Source organism: Rhopilema esculentum, chromosome 11, assembly GCF_057945365.1.
Source record: "Rhopilema esculentum isolate cy_ngs chromosome 11, ASM5794536v1, whole genome shotgun sequence".
NCBI classification, from domain to species: Eukaryota; Metazoa; Cnidaria; class Scyphozoa; order Rhizostomeae; family Rhizostomatidae; genus Rhopilema; species Rhopilema esculentum.
The window spans coordinates 862,486-880,451 of NC_142825.1; the positions used below are offsets into that span (position 1 = coordinate 862,486).

The following is a 17,966-nucleotide window of genomic DNA, read 5'->3' on the forward strand; positions in this document are numbered from 1 at the left end:
CTGCTAAGTGTGCGTTTGGAAGGCAAATCAAATAGCTTAGCTAAGAATCTGTATGCTTTACCACTTATATGATATAAATATAGTGCCCAAGCCTTAAACTTATTATCATAACGCTTGCCTTTTGCTTTTTTTCCAAAGATGTGCTCGAGTTTTCAGAAATTCTAGAAGATCAGCACTTATATAGCCTTCTAGAAGCTCAAAGGCCTTTTCCATTTTTTCGACCTGACTTTGCTTGGCATTTTTTTGAACAAGCTTCAATTCATTTTGAAGATAGTTGCACCTGTTTCTCATTTTTGTTAGCATCCTCCTTAAATTTGTTTTACCGATAGTATGAGCGCTCAATTGATTTGGGGTCTGACATGCATACCCAGTGTTGTCTTCTGAACCAGCCCTTGCGTTGATTTCATTACCTGAAGCATGGAAAGTTTTATTGGACAAATGGTTACTGTATTTGTTTTAGTTGAAAAAATTGAAACAGTTAATGGCTTGAAAATTATAAATCAAGTTAGTAATTAAGAAGAAGTTTTGAATAAAAAAAAGAAAATTGTAACAAATCTTTAAACAAGTTGACAAAATATACATAGAGTAAAAACTCAGTTTGGATAGAGTAAAACTCAGGGGCAAATAGCAACAAATGCCAACTTGTAGTTAAATTAGAAGTTAATTTTTTCTGATAATAAAAAATTTGCTCATTTACCAAGTTGGGTTGATTGTATGTAATATATTCTAGATAGTGCTAAATGAAATCCCAATTTTTCAAATAGGTTTGAACAAACTTGATTTTTCTTCTTGCTCTAAATCTTGTCCAACAGGAAGATATATGAGATGCGTTTTTAATTGCCTAATAACAAAAGCATTTCTATCTATTTGTATCTAAGAACAAGGTATTACCATTACTAGTGAACACTTCCTCTGTATAATCTTTTTCCAATTTGTTTCTCTTACCTGCAATACATATAAAGAAATTGTTTCAATTTTTTAACATAGTAAATGAAACCCTATCACAATTAAATATTTTATGCCAAAACTCTAGGAAAATACTTACCAAGATATAACAAAAGATCACTTTCCTAATTTACTTTTTGCCATTTTTGATAAACTTTTCGGGTTCCTCAACAGTATAAGTTTAAAATTCTCTTCACAAGGATATTGAAACTTTTGAAATGTCACAAGAAAAGTTACTTTTTACTGTATGAATCTCCAGTTTCTTCTGGGCCAAAGCTGTCCTGAAGTTTTCGTTTTGGTGTAGCTAAAAATAAAAGAAACATTTATTTCACATGCTTAATAGAACATCTATAAATGCTTTGAATTAAAATGTTTCAAAATGCCAGCAAAGAGTTTCGAATGCGTGGCAAGAAGCAATCAACATTTATTGAAAATAAATCATACCGTAATGTGTTTGATCAAAGGCAAAAAGAGCCGATAAATAACAAAGTAAGTGCCATATGAAACAGCAAATTAAACATAACATTGATTTGAATCTATTGAGCAAACTCATTTTGGTTGTAACACTAAGATATCATAAAGAGCCATTTAGTCATGTTTCATAAGACAGGAAGCATTATTCATAAAGTCATCAATTCATAAAGGCGCTGTCAGCTGTATTGATATTGCATGATTAAGAAAATTCAACCTTACTTTTTTAGGGGCTTAAATTCTACCTTGCTGCAACTAGTCCTAAGAGTTTCTATTTCCCATCCCTCAAAAACATGAATACACCAGTGACATCAAAGAAATATTGTCAAGCACTTTGTTAACTGTATATGTTAAGAAAATCAGAGAGAGCAATACTTTTTTATCAATATCATCTTGTTGCTATTTTTAGCTGAAGGAGCGGTTTCAAAGAAGTGGTGCAGGCACAATTCCACTGACTTTGGTTAAAGAAGAGGACAGTAGCCATTTTGTTCAGTATTTGGGTAAATATGTGATATCCTTTACTACCCCATAAAATAATCATGTGCTATAAATCTACATGTGCATGTACAAAATAGTTAGAGCAAAGACCCCATCCATAACAAACGATCTTTACTTGTTTCAAAATGCCAACAAAGAGTTTCGAATGCGTGGCAAGAAGCAATCAACATTTATTGAAAATAAATCATACCGTAATGTGTTTGATCAAAGGCAAAGAGAGCAGATCAATAACAAAGTAAGTGCCATATGAAACAGCAAATTAAACATAACATTGGTTTGAATCTATTGAGCAAGCTCATTTTGGTTGTAACACTAAGATATCATAAAGAGCCATTTAGTCATGTATCATAAGACAGGAAGCATTATTCATAAAGTCATCAATTCATAAAGGCGCTGTCAGCTGTATTGATATTGCATGATTAAGAAAATTCAACCTTACTTTTTTAGAGGCTTAAATTCAACCTTGCTGCAACTCGTCCTAGGAGTTTCTATTTCCCATCCATCAAAAACATCAATACACCAGTGACATCAAAGAAATATTGTCAAGCACTTTGTTAACTGTATATGTTAACAAAAATCATAGAGAGCAATACTTTTTTATCAATATGATCTTGTTGCTATTTTTAGCTGAAGGAGCGGTTTCAAAGAAGTGGTGCAGGCACAATTCCACTGACTTTGGTTAAAGAAGAGGACAGTAGCCATTTTGTTCAGTATTTGGGTAAATATGTGATATCCTTTACTACCCCATAAAATAATCATGTGCTAAAAAACTACATGTGCATGTACAAAATAGTTAGAGCAAAGACCCCATCCATAACAAACGATCTTTACTTGTTTCAAAATGCCAACAAAGAGTTTCGAATGCGTGGCAAGAAGCAATCAACATTTATTGAAAATAAATCATACCGTAATGTGTTTGATCAAAGGCAAAGAGAGCAGATAAATAACAAAGTAAGTGCCGTATGAAACAGCAAATTAAACATAACATTGGTTTGAATCTATTGAGCAAACTCATTTTGGTTGTAACACTAAGATATCATAAAGAGCCATTTAGTCATGTATCATAAGACAGGAAGCATTATTCATAAAGTCATCAATTCATAAAGGCGCTGTCAGCTGTATTGATATTGCATGATTAAGAAAATGCAACCTTACTTTTTTAGAGGCTTAAATTCTACCTTGCTGCAACTCGTCCTAGGAGTTTCTATTTCCCATCCATCAAAAACATCAATACACCAGTGACATCAAAGAAATATTGTCAAGCACTTTGTTAACTGTATATGTTAAAAAAAATCATAGAGAGCAATACTTTTTTATCAATATGATCTTGTTGCTATTTTCAGCTGAAGGAGCGGTTTCAAAGAAGTGGTGCAGGCACAATTCCACTGACTTTGGTTAAAGAAGAGGACAGTAGCCATTTTGTTCAGTATTTGGGTAAATATGTGATATCCTTTACTACCCCATAAAATAATCATGTGCTAAAAAACTACATGTGCATGTACAAAATAGTTAGAGCAAAGACCCCATCCATAACAAACGATCTTTACTTGTTTCAAAATGCCAACAAAGAGTTTCGAATGCGTGGCAAGAAGCAATCAACATTTATTGAAAATAAATCATACCGTAATGTGTTTGATCAAAGGCAAAGAGAGCAGATAAATAACAAAGTAAGTGCCGTATGAAACAGCAAATTAAACATAACATTGGTTTGAATCTTGGTTGTAACACTAAGATATCATAAAGAACCATTTAGTCATGTATCATAAGACAGGAAGCATTATTCATAAAGTCATCAATTCATAAAGGCGCTGTCAGCTGTATTGATATTGCATGATTAAGAAAATGCAACCTTACTTTTTTAGGGGCTTAAATTCTACCTTGCTGCAACTCGTCCTAGGAGTTTCTATTTCCCATCCATCAAAAACATCAATACACCAGTGACATCAAAGAAATATTGTCAAGCACTTTGTTAACTGTATATGTTAAAAAAAATCATAGAGAGCAATACTTTTTTATCAATATGATCTTGTTGCTATTTTCAGCTGAAGGAGCGGTTTCAAAGAAGTGGTGCAGGCACAATTCCACTGACTTTGGTTAAAGAAGAGGACAGTAGCCATTTTGTTCAGTATTTGGGTAAATATGTGATATCCTTTACTACCCCATAAAATAATCATGTGCTATAAATCTACATGTGCATGTACAAAATAGTTAGAGCAAAGACCCCATCCATAACAAACGATCTTTACTTGTTTCAAAATGCCAACAAAGAGTTTCGAATGCGTGGCAAGAAGCAATCAACATTTATTGAAAATAAATCATACCGTAATGTGTTTGATCAAAGGCAAAGAGAGCAGATCAATAACAAAGTAAGTGCCATATGAAACAGCAAATTAAACATAACATTGGTTTGAATCTATTGAGCAAGCTCATTTTGGTTGTAACACTAAGATATCATAAAGAGCCATTTAGTCATGTATCATAAGACAGGAAGCATTATTCATAAAGTCATCAATTCATAAAGGCGCTGTCAGCTGTATTGATATTGCATGATTAAGAAAATTCAACCTTACTTTTTTAGAGGCTTAAATTCAACCTTGCTGCAACTCGTCCTAGGAGTTTCTATTTCCCATCCATCAAAAACATCAATACACCAGTGACATCAAAGAAATATTGTCAAGCACTTTGTTAACTGTATATGTTAAAAAAAATCATAGAGAGCAATACTTTTTTATCAATATGATCTTGTTGCTATTTTCAGCTGAAGGAGCGGTTTCAAAGAAGTGGTGCAGGCACAATTCCACTGACTTTGGTTAAAGAAGAGGACAGTAGCCATTTTGTTCAGTATTTGGGTAAATATGTGATATCCTTTACTACCCCATAAAATAATCATGTGCTAAAAAACTACATGTGCATGTACAAAATAGTTAGAGCAAAGACCCCATCCATAACAAACGATCTTTACTTGTTTCAAAATGCCAACAAAGAGTTTCGAATGCGTGGCAAGAAGCAATCAACATTTATTGAAAATAAATCATACCGTAATGTGTTTGATCAAAGGCAAAGAGAGCAGATAAATAACAAAGTAAGTGCCGTATGAAACAGCAAATTAAACATAACATTGGTTTGAATCTTGGTTGTAACACTAAGATATCATAAAGAACCATTTAGTCATGTATCATAAGACAGGAAGCATTATTCATAAAGTCATCAATTCATAAAGGCGCTGTCAGCTGTATTGATATTGCATGATTAAAAAAATGCAACCTTACTTTTTTAGGGGCTTCAATTCTACCTTGTTGCAACTAGTCCTAAGAGTTTCTATTTCCCATCCATCAAAAACATCAATAGACCAGTGACATCAAAGAAATATTGTCAAGCACTTTGTTAACTGTATATGATAAATTTAGCTGAAGGAGTGGTTTCAAAGAAGTGGTGCAGGCACAATTGCACTGACTTTGATTAAAAAAGATGACAGTAGCCATTTTGTTCAGTATTTGGGTAAATATGTGATATCCTTTACCACCCTATAAAATAGTTATGTGCTATAAATCTACATGTGCATGTACAAAATAGTTAGAGCAAAGAACCCATCCATAACAAACGATCTTTACTTGTTTCAAAATGCCAACAAAGAGTTTCGAATGCATGGCAAAAAGCAATCAACATTTATTGAAAATAAATCATACCGTAATGTGACTGCCGTAATGCCGTAATGCCGTAATGCCGCATGATGACTTAATGGGTATACTATTGGGACCTATTGATTTACCTGTTTTTAGCATATCTATTATATCTGATACTTCAAGTGGAACTGAGGGACTTCTAAAAAATGAATGTGGATTTCTACTTTCAAGGTAGTCTAATGGAGATTTTGGTGACCTGGGTATTCTTTTTGTAACGCCATCTGCTACATTAACAAAGAAGTCATTAAAAATAGTAGCCAATGTTGAAGAATCTGTTGTCAAGTTTCCATTTCCATCTTTGAGTTTGTTGATGACATTAACTTGAGAATTTTTAACACTAATTATGGATTTTATCCCAGTCCACAACAGTTTCATATTGTTACTATTTATACTGAAATAGTTATGAAAATACTTTGCCTTGCTTTCTTTGAGTTCAATGGCAACTCTGTTTCTAAACTGTTTGTACAAAAGTTTTGCTGCAGCATCCGGTTTTTTCCTCAGGTTTTTAAGAGTTTTATCCCTTAGGCGCATCATTTTATGAATCCTACTGTTGATCCATGGCTTGTTCCGTAGTTTTATGTCTTTTTTAGCGAGTTTCTTCAATGGAGCATGCTTTTCGACAAGTTTGTCAAGATTAGCAAGGATCTATTAAATTTAGCATTTACATCACTTTGATTGTCATTCAAGTAATCAAAGTCAAGGCTCTGAAAGTCTGCAAGAAATCTTTCCTGGTCAAATTTTGAATAGTCATGTTGATAATATGAGAGATTTTTATAGGTGGAAACTGCCTTTTTATTAATCAAAAACTGTGGAAAGTGATCAGCAGCTTGTGTTAAGATGTTACCACTTTTGGTGTCTAAGTTGCAAACATTTGAGAAAATATTATCAATAATGGTAGAAGAATGGTCAGATACTCGAGTAGGATGGATTATATATGGAATGAAATGTTGAGAAAGAAGGAGACTAAGAAAACCACAGGTAGGAGTATGAGCGTCATAGTTTAGTAGGTTAATATTGAAATCACCTAGGATGAAAACATGCTTATTTGCAACAGAGGGGTTAGATAAAGTCCTTTGAATATATTCATTGAAATGTTCAATTTCAGAACTTGGGTGTCGATACGCACAACAAATCAAAATATTTTTGTCTTTTGAATTTTCAATTTCAGCCCAAACTGTCTCATACTCATCACTGTCACTGACCAGGTCTAGTCGCGCAAGGTTAGGCAAGTTGGTAAGTTGGGAGGTAATTTCAAATGACGGTAAAGAATCAACAACAGACAGTTTATCAAAACCAAAAAGATTTGATAATGTTTCATTATCATTGCGCCAAAAGGAAAAATGGATTCATGATATGTTATTGAGCAGTTGATACAAAACCATGGAATATCATCAGGTTCATTAGAAAGTGCCTCATATTCCGAGGCAGATATACCATTGCATTTTATATGATGCCAAAAATTGCAATTATTGCAGAAAATACCTTTTTTGTTCACGTTTTTGTGGCAAATGCCACAGGGATACTTGACTGAACTGGAGGGGGGGGAAAATTCTACTTTGAGTAGTAGATTAACACAAAATTGAGTATCAATCAGTTATTTGAGTTACTGCATCCAAAATCAGCCAACGCTGACCTCTGTATCATCATTATTTTTATGCTCATGGTTTAATTGCCTTTGTCTTCTTTGTGGCCTTGTGTCAACGTGAAAAGGCTTCTCTGTTATGACCAGCTTGTCTCTTATGAAATATGCATTTTTTCCTTCACGCTGAGCTTGAATGAGATCAGGAATTTTGCTTCTTCGTCTCTCCAGGGTTTTCTCAGCAAGGTCAGAATGAAAATAGATACCATCAGGTTTCTTGTCTCTTGCTGCTTTTAGGATTGCCTCTTTTTGCTTCCATGACCTTAGTTTTGCAACAACTGGCCTAGGCCCATACGACGAACCGTCTTCACGTGTTGCTCCTGGTGGTCGTTTTACGCCAATTCGATGTGCTCTTTCAATCTCCACTTCCGCTTGCAAGTCGAGCTTGTTTTTGACACATTCAAGTACCATTTTCTCCGTGTGATCCCAGGATACTTCCTCGTCAGATTCGTTAAGGCCGATCAGTTTTATGTTATTTCTCCTTGACTGGTTCTCAATATATTCAACCTTGTTCTCAACACGCATGAACTCCATCGTTTGCTTCTTAAAGCTTGTGCAATTTTTATCGACGGTTTCGGTAACAAGTGATAGCTTCTGCTCAATTTTCGTTACGTCTCTTTGACTAAATTCGAGACTCTTCTGTAACTCAATCACATCTTTTTTTACCTCTTTTATGTCCTCTCTCAGTCCATTGAACATTACTTCAATCATACTGCGGAACGCATTTTCTTGAACAGCCATTAGGCTCTTGACAACTGCCAAACTGACCACTTCATTATCGCTGTTACTCATCTTTCTGGATAACCAAGACCACCATAAACTCTTCCATTGATAGCAAACAACTTAAACTGAACTTGTATTATAAAATTGAACGATAAATTCATAAACTAAATAAAGAAATACGACTTTGATGCTGAGCGAAAAAACACGTGTTCCACTCATCCGCCATATTCAACTAACCTTGTGAGAAATTTCTCTTGCCTTAGTTTCTGAGAGACTCTCCATAGCCCTTTTCCTCACAGCCTGTGCCATTTCCTTCTCTGCCCCTGTTGCCTGTCTCTTACCATCATCACATTTTGCTTGCTGCTGCTCTGCACTGTCTTTTCTTTCCAAAATATCCTCCATTGCTTCATCTAGCTCACTGGGTTCTGGTGCTACCCCACTAGCCCTCATTTCTTCGATCATTTTCCTTCTAAACCCCCTTTCTAATTTTACGAATCTGTCCCTAACCGCTCTCTGATCAACACTGAACTTTGGCCTTTCTACTCCATTTAATGCATCTGCAATTTTGTCCCACCATTTCCCCCTTTCCCTTGACCCATGCTTATATTGATAAGGCTCCTCTGCCAGAATTTCACGGCAAAGCAGCACATCATGATCTTTAGTCCATGTCATTTTAGGCCTATTCAAAATAAGTTTATATCAACACATACACAGGAAAGTTTTGGCTGAGACCTTAAAGCCCATCCATTTCAGGAGAGACCAGGAAAAATTTCAACTATTTCAGCAAGGTAAACTAACCACTTGTTCTTCTCAAAACAACAAAAAACAGATTACAATTTAAATAGAGTTTATTCAAAATGTAAATTTAAAAATGCATCAAGTACAAAAGCAAGTAATTCCAGCAAGTTAACTTTTACTTTAAGAGTACTTCAAGAATACAAAGTTGGTGACCATTCAGATACTGATCATACACAGGCTTTCTCCTTGTATGAACTGATAACTTCAACAAAACATCAGGAAATCTGGCAGGCTTTTGACCTTTATTTTGCTGTCTCTCAACGGTAAATGCCACTTGATTTCGGAATTTCAAAAGGAATTTCATATTTCAATAGACAACTTCAAGGAAAATTTAAAGCATTAGAGTGCCAAAGATCAAACTGATGCCTACTTATGATTCCACCATCTTCTCCAAAAGATTGTGTCAGTAGATATATTTGATACTTTAATTCTAGTAGATACTGTTGATTTTGATAAGACTCTGTGATACAGAGAACTTCTTGAACAAAAACACAGGGAAAGTATACCCTTTGTCTTCCCTAGTTTGCTTTATGTTGCCTACTTTCTTAAATTAATGAATGACTCTGAAACTTACCTGGATGTGTTTGTTCAATGCAAGACCTTTCCAGCCAGTAAGCTGATCCATCTGGCATAATTTACTCTATCGGTAACGAAAAACCATGGAAGCATTGACCTGACCGCCGAGAGGTGAAGTTCCCAATTGTTTTCTCTGGTAGCTCGAATAAACAGCAACAGAATCTCCACCATTTCAATGTATGTTTGCCACAAAGAGAATGTTCCATGCTTCGATGATTCCTGCTTTGAAAATTCCTCTATTCTTTTTGACAAAGACTCTAGCTGAGGTGAATGCACATAGTTGGAAAATTGGTTGTCAGGATAACACTCCACCATGCTTGCTGCAATGTGACAGAAAATAACCTTTCTAAAGAGATAAGAATATCTTGATTATAGGGGAAAGGGGAGCTTTCAGTTACACCACCACATGACTATCAGTCTACCCCTCTTCAGATACATATTTTCATGATAAAGCGTTGTGTTAATATATACTTTTGCAAAAAATTGTACTTACCAATGAAATCTTGGGTCTCCTCTTGTATTAGGGCTTCATACATGACTTTATGACATCTTATGCTGCGATTGTAATGTTTCCCGGTCAATACACCTGACAAAGAACCCAGTGCTACAAGATCAGATTCCAGAAGAATGTCCTGTGAGGAAAGAAGAACCATGTTTAGAGCAAATGTATGAATGCATAATGAACAAATAACACCATCAAAATGTTACCCCTAAATGCTTTAAGGAGCTTGGAGGTTAAACTTGACACTGCATTTAAAAACTTTCTACGTAATACTTACTTCATATTGCATATTACTTACTACACTTATTACCAAGGTACTATACCTTCCTACTTATAATGTCATGAATCTAACATTCCGCTGAAGCAAGACTTGGGTTTCTAATGTCTTTATTTAAATTTCTCTATTGTTAGAAATACAAAATTCTTACAAAATGTTTTTTCTTACCTTCAGCCCTGCGACCTTGCAATTTTTGAAATGGCTCCACAGTATGACATGGCCATATGAAAATCTCCCATTCTTATGATGAACCTTGAGTAATAAGCTGCATCTTTCCATCTAATTTGTTTTATTTTAGCATAGATTGCTTCATCAAACACAAGGCATAAATAGGAAAGTCCTAATTTATCTGCAATCTTGGTGCTTCTTGTTAGGATGGCATTAACTGTTGATATTTAAGTAGGTGAGGCGTCTATAATTGGAAGATAGCCAATCATTGTGGACTTTGGCAGTGAGTTTTCCTGTAACTTGGTATTGAATCCTGTCCAATTTGGTATGTTTGCATCATCAAATGATCTGCATAAAACAAATGAAAGGTCCAGCAATCGTTTCCCTTTCTGATGATCTTTATGAAATTCTTCATCAATATAAAAACTGGATAGATGATGACGTAGGTCAACAGTGATGTGTCTCCCTAAAACATAAGGATCTATCTTGCTGGATGGTTCATCCAATGAACTTACTCTGCGTGGTAGACTTTTTCTCTCTGGCACTGTTCTCTCTGTATGTACTGATTCTCTTTGCAATATAATACCACCTGCCACATGAGTTGTACCACTGCCAGTCCTTGTGTCTTCTCTAAAGTCATCATTGTCCCATGCTAAAGTAGTACTGGTGTTTGCAGAAAATCCTGATGGTATTATGCAATCTGGTGAAATGTTAAGTTGGGCTAAAGCAGTCTCATGTCTCAAAGCAAATGTATGTGATACACAGTGACCTAAATTATTCAGCAACCTCAGTGCAGATGATGATCCTGTGAGCTGCCTTAGAGCAATATCCAAAGAAATACTCTTTGGTGTATGTTTTCTTCCATTTGAAGCAAGGAAAACAATATCCTGGGCAATTGACATTACTTTAACAAATTGCTCACTTTCCTCCAATATATGCTGATCCAGCTGTGCATCTTCTGATAAGTCACATATCCAAACCAGAAAATTTAGCAGCTCAATTGAAACAACATTTCTTGAATTTTCATGACTAATATCAGATGCAAGTGGTGGCCATGGGAGTTTCAATCCTGGATGATCCGAAAGCTTATTTCTAATAATCATGGCGCCATTATACAATACCTGAAGTTCATTTACATGCATCTGGCTGCTTCCTGGCAAAACATATTCATCATCCATTGCTATGCTTTCTTCTAAAATTGTTTCCTTTAATTTCATGTGTTCATCCAGTATATCTTCGTAAGATAAATTCTCCACATAAACCTTCTCGCTTTTGTTGCTCATTCTTGGAGTGAAGAATACGAGCTGAGGATACTTTTTCTGAAGTCTTTCAAACGAAATGATCTAAAACTAGAAGCATCAATAACTTCTTCTTCTTTTACTATATTTAAGAATCTCTCAAAAATAGTAGTCATGTGCATCATTTTATTCTCTGCAATAATCTTTTCTCAATAATCTTAGAAGAAAACTTTTTGTAACTTTTTTCATACAACAATTGTGTAATATTTTGCAATTTTTCCGGGCGAGCTAGAAAATTTTTGTAGTTTGCATAGCAATTTTTGTGATATCGCACCTGAATTGCCACACAATCTTGATCTCTTATTTGAAGGAGAATCTTCTCGTTGTTTTTTAATTCAGCTGCATGACGTAGTTGCCCAGCATCTTCTGTCTGGCATAATGTTAGGGGTACTCGCTTTCGTTTACCACTCCACTAAAAAATTGGTAGCAAAATATCAGAACTAAGACATTTAGTTCAAACATTGATTTTAAGCATCATTTTTTTATCAATCTCAAGGTGATTATTGTATTAAATGCATGTATGTCCATAAAGGTGAGATACAGCAAGCAAGAAATATTGCAGTTTTGCTTTCCAAATAAATTTATTTATAGAGAATAAATACTTTCTTTTTCATCTTGATATTTGAAGACCTCCTTGTCTTCAGATAAAGGGGAAACCAAAAACAGCCTATAATCACAATGTTCTTGTTCTGCGTAAAGGCATTTTTTAGGTTCGCAACATGTGGCTCAACACAAGTCGTAAAATTATTTTTCGGTATTTTTGATTGAAGTTTATTGCAGGGTACGAATCATGATCACTGACCTTATCTTGCTGAAACCAGTCAGAACCTTTCAAGCAAATTATACAACGCTTTGGGAGGACAAATGAATTTCTTTGCTTTGGTTTTATTGCCATTGTCATGGTGCTTTTCTTCCCCTCCAGCCGTATTAACTTGCGGTATGGTAAGGCGGCAGTATCATGTTGGTTGTCATTGTCGTGGTTGGTTGTCAAAGAATTATTATCATCAGTTTCCTTGCTGCTACTACTTGTGTTTATCAAGTTTTTATTGGCTTCGGCTCTCCTTATTTTCTCTTCGTCACACAAACGCTTGTAGCAAGTCTTGTGACAATACCACTCCAAATCAAAGTTATCTGAGTTGATCTGTTCGAGTCCTGTTTCGTCTGAAAATAGGTTGTATGAACTGCGACAAATCTCAGCATGTTCACCATCCAAACTGACCCACTTCCCTCTACAGCTAAAAAAATTTCTCTAGACGTTGTTTCGTTATCAAATATGTACTTTCTTTGATATCTTCAAAGTGCATAAAACACGATTTGACAATCTTTGGCAACCGGCCTCCTTCTTCTCCATCCGCCATGATTCTAAACAACAAAGCAACTAAGCAACATCACCATATATGTAAAATTAGCGGACCACATCAGAATCACTGAATCACAAGCGGAAAAGTGAGTCCGCCGATTAGCCTACATATCACATGCTTCAAGATATCATAATGGCGCTTCTCTTGTTTGAAGAAAATTTGGCAGCTTCTGGGAATCTTTTTAAAAGAATTGTGCAGCTGTTTCAATTGGGGCCAAGTATCTTGCGGATGTGGAATGAAAAATGCGTCATTTAATGCCATTCTTGCTCAGTTTCAAGGAATGTGCCACAAAAACGACATGCTGGAGCAACATGGACTACGGCCTATACGGGAAAATTGTGATAAACGCTGGTACACTAATTCCAGATCTGCCTCCACCAATACAACTTGGATACAATGTTTGGCATTATTTCAAGAAACAGAAGCGACTGCCTTGCCAAAAACCTCATTCCCCAATTAGTGCCAAAGAAATGGATGGACTTTTGTATCTTGCTGTATATGTAGTGAGCCAGCCACTTTCATCAGTATTTAACAATTTCATTGAGGAAACAACATATCACAGAGGTTGATTGCCAGTCAGACAAAGGGAGGGTTAATTGCTTTGAAAACTGAGGAACAGATAATCTTGTTGTCTGTAGAAAAACTTTCGAAGCCCATACTTCAACATCAAATATTGTTAGGAAAAAAGCTCTACAGCTCGGGATAAATCTGTTGTTTGATATTGATCTCATTAGCATGTATAATTGCCTTATAGAAAATTCCATTTTACCAATAGACCTTGAGGTAAAAAAAATTGTTGGGAAACATGCTGAAGTTATACTTTGGCGCCAGGTTATTTTCTTTTGCAAGAGATGTTGCAGGAAACCACTTATATGTTTCAAGGAAGGTTGAAACAAAAGCTTTGCGGAAAGATATTGAAAAAGCAACAGATAAACCCTGCATTAATAATTGAGAAATTATGAAGTAGTAATAACCACCGAGAACGCATGGGGTCACATGCTTTTGGGACAGCTTTTAAATTCTGTTCAAACCACATCCCATTTCATAATGAACAACCTTACAAAAATGATTCCATACAATGTGCTTGCAGTTATTCCACATGTATCGTGTTTTTCCTTCAGGTGGCTATATTAAAATCTTTTTAAAAATTTGAGAAGAATGCAGAAGGTACAGATAGCGAATCATTTTGCATTTGCTTCATCGGTAATAATCAAAATATTTATATATAAATCTGTACTATCAAAAGCCCTAAAAGTCTTAATCAGTAATATTATTTTTATAAATATTCATATAAAAAACAATAATGAGAAAGTAATAAGACAACATTATATTGATTAAAATAAATTATTAATATTAAAAATTAGTCTGCCTCATGAGTGCACAAGCACAAAACTTGGAGTAACAGAAAACATGTCTCACATCAATCCTATCTACTACTATATATATTTATACAAATGTGATTAGAATGAGTATGTATGTACATTCACTCGAAATATGAAATGGTCCACAAGATATTTTGAATGTTTAATTTTGCGGCAAGATACCAAGTTACATCTTTAATCAAGTTTCTTCCCCGAATGATAAACATAGTTTTGAGTTGTCTTTATTAAATGGAGTGCATCAGAAACAAACCATGTGTGTCGATCCAGTAAAAACAAATTTATGGTACAGTGGACACCATCTGCACCTTCCTTTCCACCCAACATATCATGCATTTTGTTAAACTTTCTGTTGCATGAAGCTCCATCTGAAACTGCAGCAATGACAGACAATTGAAGGTCAGCTCCAGTATAGCAATTGCTTCCCAAGAAGTTATCATAATTGGGTAACTCCTCTTATAGCAAAATATGCAAAGCTGAATTTCAAGTCTGATGCCAAACCTCTCACATAAAATACCAGGGTATGACTGGCTAACTGGTCAACATCATCAAAGCAAGAGTAATTTAGTTCTGCATTACCCAAATGAACAAACCCAATTAGTTCGCCAAAATTGTTTTAACCAAAATTCTTCTGAATTTTCACCTCACCAATTGAAATAGCAATGTAATGTTGAACACCCTTCAGCATTGATGCAGTTTCAATGAGCTCATTGATCACTTCAGAGTTAAAACCTGTCTTAGGTCTAATTGCATTTCGATAGTCCCTTAATGTTTTCTACGACTTGGGAGAGTCAGTATAATTGTATTAGTTTATCGTAGACAGATGCAAATTTTGATGGCAAGGACAGGCAAAAGCATAATATCATTATGCGATTTTCTTACTTCCACTTTGCAGAAGTTAAGTTTGTTGATCCCAAAAAAGTTTTATGAATGGTTATGAATTCTGTATTTTGCTTACCATAATTCCAAAAATGTCACTTTAAAGCTCATCATCAATTTCTACATCTGCAGACTTTATTTCTTTTTCCATTCTTTGGATTTGAATTTTCCATTTTGAAGACTTCAATCTCTTTTCTGCAGGGCTAACTCTGCCCTGCCACACCTGCCATCGAATTTTTGTTGACTGGATCTACCCTTGCAACATCAATAAAAAGAGTATCTCTAGGACAGCTGCTAAGATAGTAAGCATAACTGTCAAAAGATACGTCATAGCTGACCCTTTTTTCGTCAGGAAAATACCACAATGGTGTACTGGAGTTGGACAGTGTTACATGGTTATCTTTAGAAAATATATTGGAAAGAGTTTCCCTGGTGGCCAATTCGGACATACTCTGTTTTAACAGAATTGTTTGAATAAATGTTTTCCCTTCTCCAGCATACGAGGGGGCATTCAAAAAGTTTCCGGAATTAAAGAAATAAAATGAACTAACTAAACAGTTTTATCTACATCTTTTCAAAGTACTCTCCAGCATTATCTATGCACTTTTCCATTCGCTGGAACCATTTGTGGAACATGTTAGCTCACTCTGTTTGTGGTATAGCCTGGATGTGCTCCAAAAATGCCTCTACTTGCAAGATCAGGGGTGTCAAACCTCACCCCACAGAGCTTCGACTTGCTAAAATGAAACACAAAGAAGTCCCATGGAGCCAGGTCTCGACTGTTAGGTGGATGATCTACAATGCCTGCCAAAAGTCTTGGAACACTGACGTCAATTTTAAAGTTCAGAATCAATCATCCCCTCTCCCCTACAGAACAATGTTGGTTTACTATCAAACGAATTAGGATTTTAGGAAGCACTTTCCTTCGCTTTCTAAAATAGATATTTCTCTAAATCATCAACATTGTTTTAGGGGGAAGGGGGCGGAAGTAGTAAATTTTTTTTCAAGAAAGGAATGAAAGATATGAATGAAGCGTAAATTGCCAGGTGTTCAAAGTACTTATGGCATTGCTGTTGTACTTTCTCTATTTGCAGGAATTCCTGAGTAACGTTTGCTCTGTGCGCTGCAGCGTTGTCATGATGCAGCAACAGCACACAGTGTTGAGTTCTCGGGCCCCTTCAACAACTGCAGCAAGAACACAAGGAAGGACGTATTTCTTGGATAGAAACTGCGGCTTCTATTATTTTCATTAGGGAAAAATGTGGCTTATAATCAGAGGCGGCTTGTATTTAAGGGCGGCTTTTATTTTTTTTGGTTGTTACACCTTCGAATAAAAATTTCACACAGATTTTTAAATGAGTGAAGTTCTGAGATCTATCGGGAGCACGTTATAGTTGCAATGGGAGAATTAAAATACAAAGAAGCAAATTTTTATCACACTGTTATTCCTTTATATATAAGCATGTCATCAAGAAACCAGATTTCCAAGTTACAGATGCATAAGCAAATCATGGCAGAGAAACAAAAGAACTATTTGATTTGAAATTTAAAATGAGTGCAATTAAGTGCGCTGAAGAAACAACGAACAGACAAGCTGCAAGGAAGTTTGCTGTAGATGAGAGCATCATACGGAGATGGAGATAGAATTCATAAAAAAACTGATGATGAATCTTCGTCCATAATTGACAGCACAGAGAAGCGATTGGCTGGTGCAGGACGAAAACCAGTACTAGGTGATCTTCAAGAAGAACTACTGGAGAAAATCATTGACGTGCGTGAGAAACATTATCATGTTGCATGCAAAATCCTAACTGTCTGGGCACAGCAGCTGACAACTGCTCATAATCTGGGCGATTTTCAAGCTAGCTGTGGATGGCTGTTCAATTTTATGGGACAAAACAACCTTATGGTGAAAAGGCGCACTACTACAGGACAAATGATTCCCAAAGATGTCCTGCAGAAGATTTAAACTTCGTCAAGTTCTGCGAGAAGCAAAGGCATGAGTGTGGTTTCTTGCTGTCAAACATAGCCAACATGGATGAAACACCCATTTGGGCCGATATGCCAAGCGAGACAACAGTAGAAATACAAGGATCGAAGATCGTCCCAATAAATCACAGCGAATCACAGTGTGCTTAGAATCCCTGGAAAAAAGATGAAGTCAGAAGTTGCCGCTGTCAAAGGGGCAATAGTGAAATGCTCTCCAAACGGATGGATGAATGGTCAACTGACAGAAGTGTGGGTTGAAGAGGTATGGGGAAGTTTGGCTTTTGGGAAGAGGTTTCTGGTATGGGACTCGTTTAAGTGCCACATATCTGACGAAATTAAGGAGACAGTACAAAAGATGAAGACAGTGATTCATGAAGACGGCGAGTTTGAGTATACCAGGGGAGGAATTCAGAAGCCACCAAATCACTTCTTGCAAGTTCAGTGGGTTGTTGAAGCATGGAAACAAATCAACAAAGAGATCATCAAGAAATCTTTCGATATGTGCGGGATAATGACGAGTGATTCGGACAAAATTCACTTTCTGGGAAAGTGTCAGCGGACAGAGGAAGCCAGGGTACTCTTGGGTGAATCGAATCCAAGCATTGAGTTTGTACCATGGCCAACATTAGAAGACAACTTTCAAGAAGAAACATATTTATGATATTCATAATTTAGAGGATTTAACTAATAAAATTTTAGAGCAAAGTGAAGTGGAAATCCTAATGATATGATGAAGAAAATATACGTCGTCAACCATTCTATTAACTTCAGTAGGAAAAT

The 17,966-nt window shown here is 35.8% G+C and overlaps 6 protein-coding genes across 6 annotated transcripts; 1 reads left to right on the top strand and 5 right to left on the bottom strand.

Annotated features, from left to right (window-relative positions):
* Positions 1-83: 83 nt before the first annotated feature.
* On the bottom strand, positions 84-3,377 carry LOC148958787 (uncharacterized). Its single transcript, XM_089111198.1, has 3 exons — positions 1,190-3,377; positions 892-945; positions 84-410 (listed from the first exon to the last, which is right to left on the bottom strand). The coding sequence occupies exons 1-3, from the start codon at positions 1,266-1,268 to the stop codon at positions 106-108; spliced, it is 438 nt and encodes a 145-aa protein (XP_088967324.1). The 5' UTR covers positions 1,269-3,377; the 3' UTR covers positions 84-105.
* Positions 3,378-6,817: 3,440 nt separating this feature from the next.
* Positions 6,818-8,028, bottom strand: LOC148958788 (uncharacterized). The gene has a single exon (XM_089111307.1). The coding sequence runs from the start codon at positions 8,026-8,028 to the stop codon at positions 7,216-7,218; it is 813 nt and encodes a 270-aa protein (XP_088967433.1). The 3' UTR covers positions 6,818-7,215.
* A 159-nt stretch (positions 8,029-8,187) lies between these two features.
* Positions 8,188-9,469, bottom strand: LOC148958789 (uncharacterized). Its single transcript, XM_089111309.1, has 2 exons — positions 9,332-9,469; positions 8,188-8,638 (listed from the first exon to the last, which is right to left on the bottom strand). Exon 2 carries the CDS (start codon positions 8,629-8,631, stop codon positions 8,188-8,190), a length of 444 nt encoding a protein of 147 aa, XP_088967435.1. The 5' UTR covers positions 8,632-8,638; positions 9,332-9,469.
* Positions 9,346-10,410, bottom strand: LOC148958790 (uncharacterized). Its single transcript, XM_089111308.1, has 3 exons — positions 10,281-10,410; positions 9,827-9,965; positions 9,346-9,653 (listed from the first exon to the last, which is right to left on the bottom strand). Exons 1-3 carry the CDS (start codon positions 10,389-10,391, stop codon positions 9,346-9,348), a joined length of 558 nt encoding a protein of 185 aa, XP_088967434.1. The 5' UTR covers positions 10,392-10,410.
* A 97-nt stretch (positions 10,411-10,507) lies between these two features.
* Positions 10,508-11,563, bottom strand: LOC148958791 (uncharacterized). Its single transcript, XM_089111306.1, has one exon. It carries the CDS (start codon positions 11,561-11,563, stop codon positions 10,508-10,510), a length of 1,056 nt encoding a protein of 351 aa, XP_088967432.1.
* A 5,249-nt stretch (positions 11,564-16,812) lies between these two features.
* LOC148958792 (uncharacterized) lies at positions 16,813-17,166 on the top strand. The gene has a single exon (XM_089111161.1). It carries the CDS (start codon positions 16,813-16,815, stop codon positions 17,164-17,166), a length of 354 nt encoding a protein of 117 aa, XP_088967287.1.
* The last annotated feature ends 800 nt before the right edge of the window (positions 17,167-17,966 follow it).

Bases quoted from the DNA above. Each gene is read 5' to 3' on its own strand.
- LOC148958787 (XM_089111198.1), bottom strand. From the start codon at position 1,268: ATGTTTCTTTTATTTTTAGCTACACCAAAACGAAAACTTCAGGACAGC. The intron at 946-1,189 runs GTAAAAAGTAAC...TATGTATTGCAG, and splicing joins AGAAACTGGAGATTCATACA to GTAAGAGAAACAAATTGGAA. The intron at 411-891 runs GTAATACCTTGT...TCCATGCTTCAG, and splicing joins GGAAGTGTTCACTAGTAATG to GTAATGAAATCAACGCAAGG.
- LOC148958788 (XM_089111307.1), bottom strand. From the start codon at position 8,028: ATGAGTAACAGCGATAATGAAGTGGTCAGTTTGGCAGTTGTCAAGAGC.
- LOC148958789 (XM_089111309.1), bottom strand. From the start codon at position 8,631: ATGACATGGACTAAAGATCATGATGTGCTGCTTTGCCGTGAAATTCTG.
- LOC148958790 (XM_089111308.1), bottom strand. From the start codon at position 10,391: ATGGAAAGATGCAGCTTATTACTCAAGGTTCATCATAAGAATGGGAGA. The intron at 9,966-10,280 runs GTAAGAAAAAAC...CTTTCCTCACAG, and splicing joins GCAAGGTCGCAGGGCTGAAG to GACATTCTTCTGGAATCTGA. The intron at 9,654-9,826 runs GTAAGTACAATT...GTCACATTGCAG, and splicing joins GGAGACCCAAGATTTCATTG to CAAGCATGGTGGAGTGTTAT.
- LOC148958791 (XM_089111306.1), bottom strand. From the start codon at position 11,563: ATGAGCAACAAAAGCGAGAAGGTTTATGTGGAGAATTTATCTTACGAA.
- LOC148958792 (XM_089111161.1), top strand. From the start codon at position 16,813: ATGAGAGCATCATACGGAGATGGAGATAGAATTCATAAAAAAACTGAT.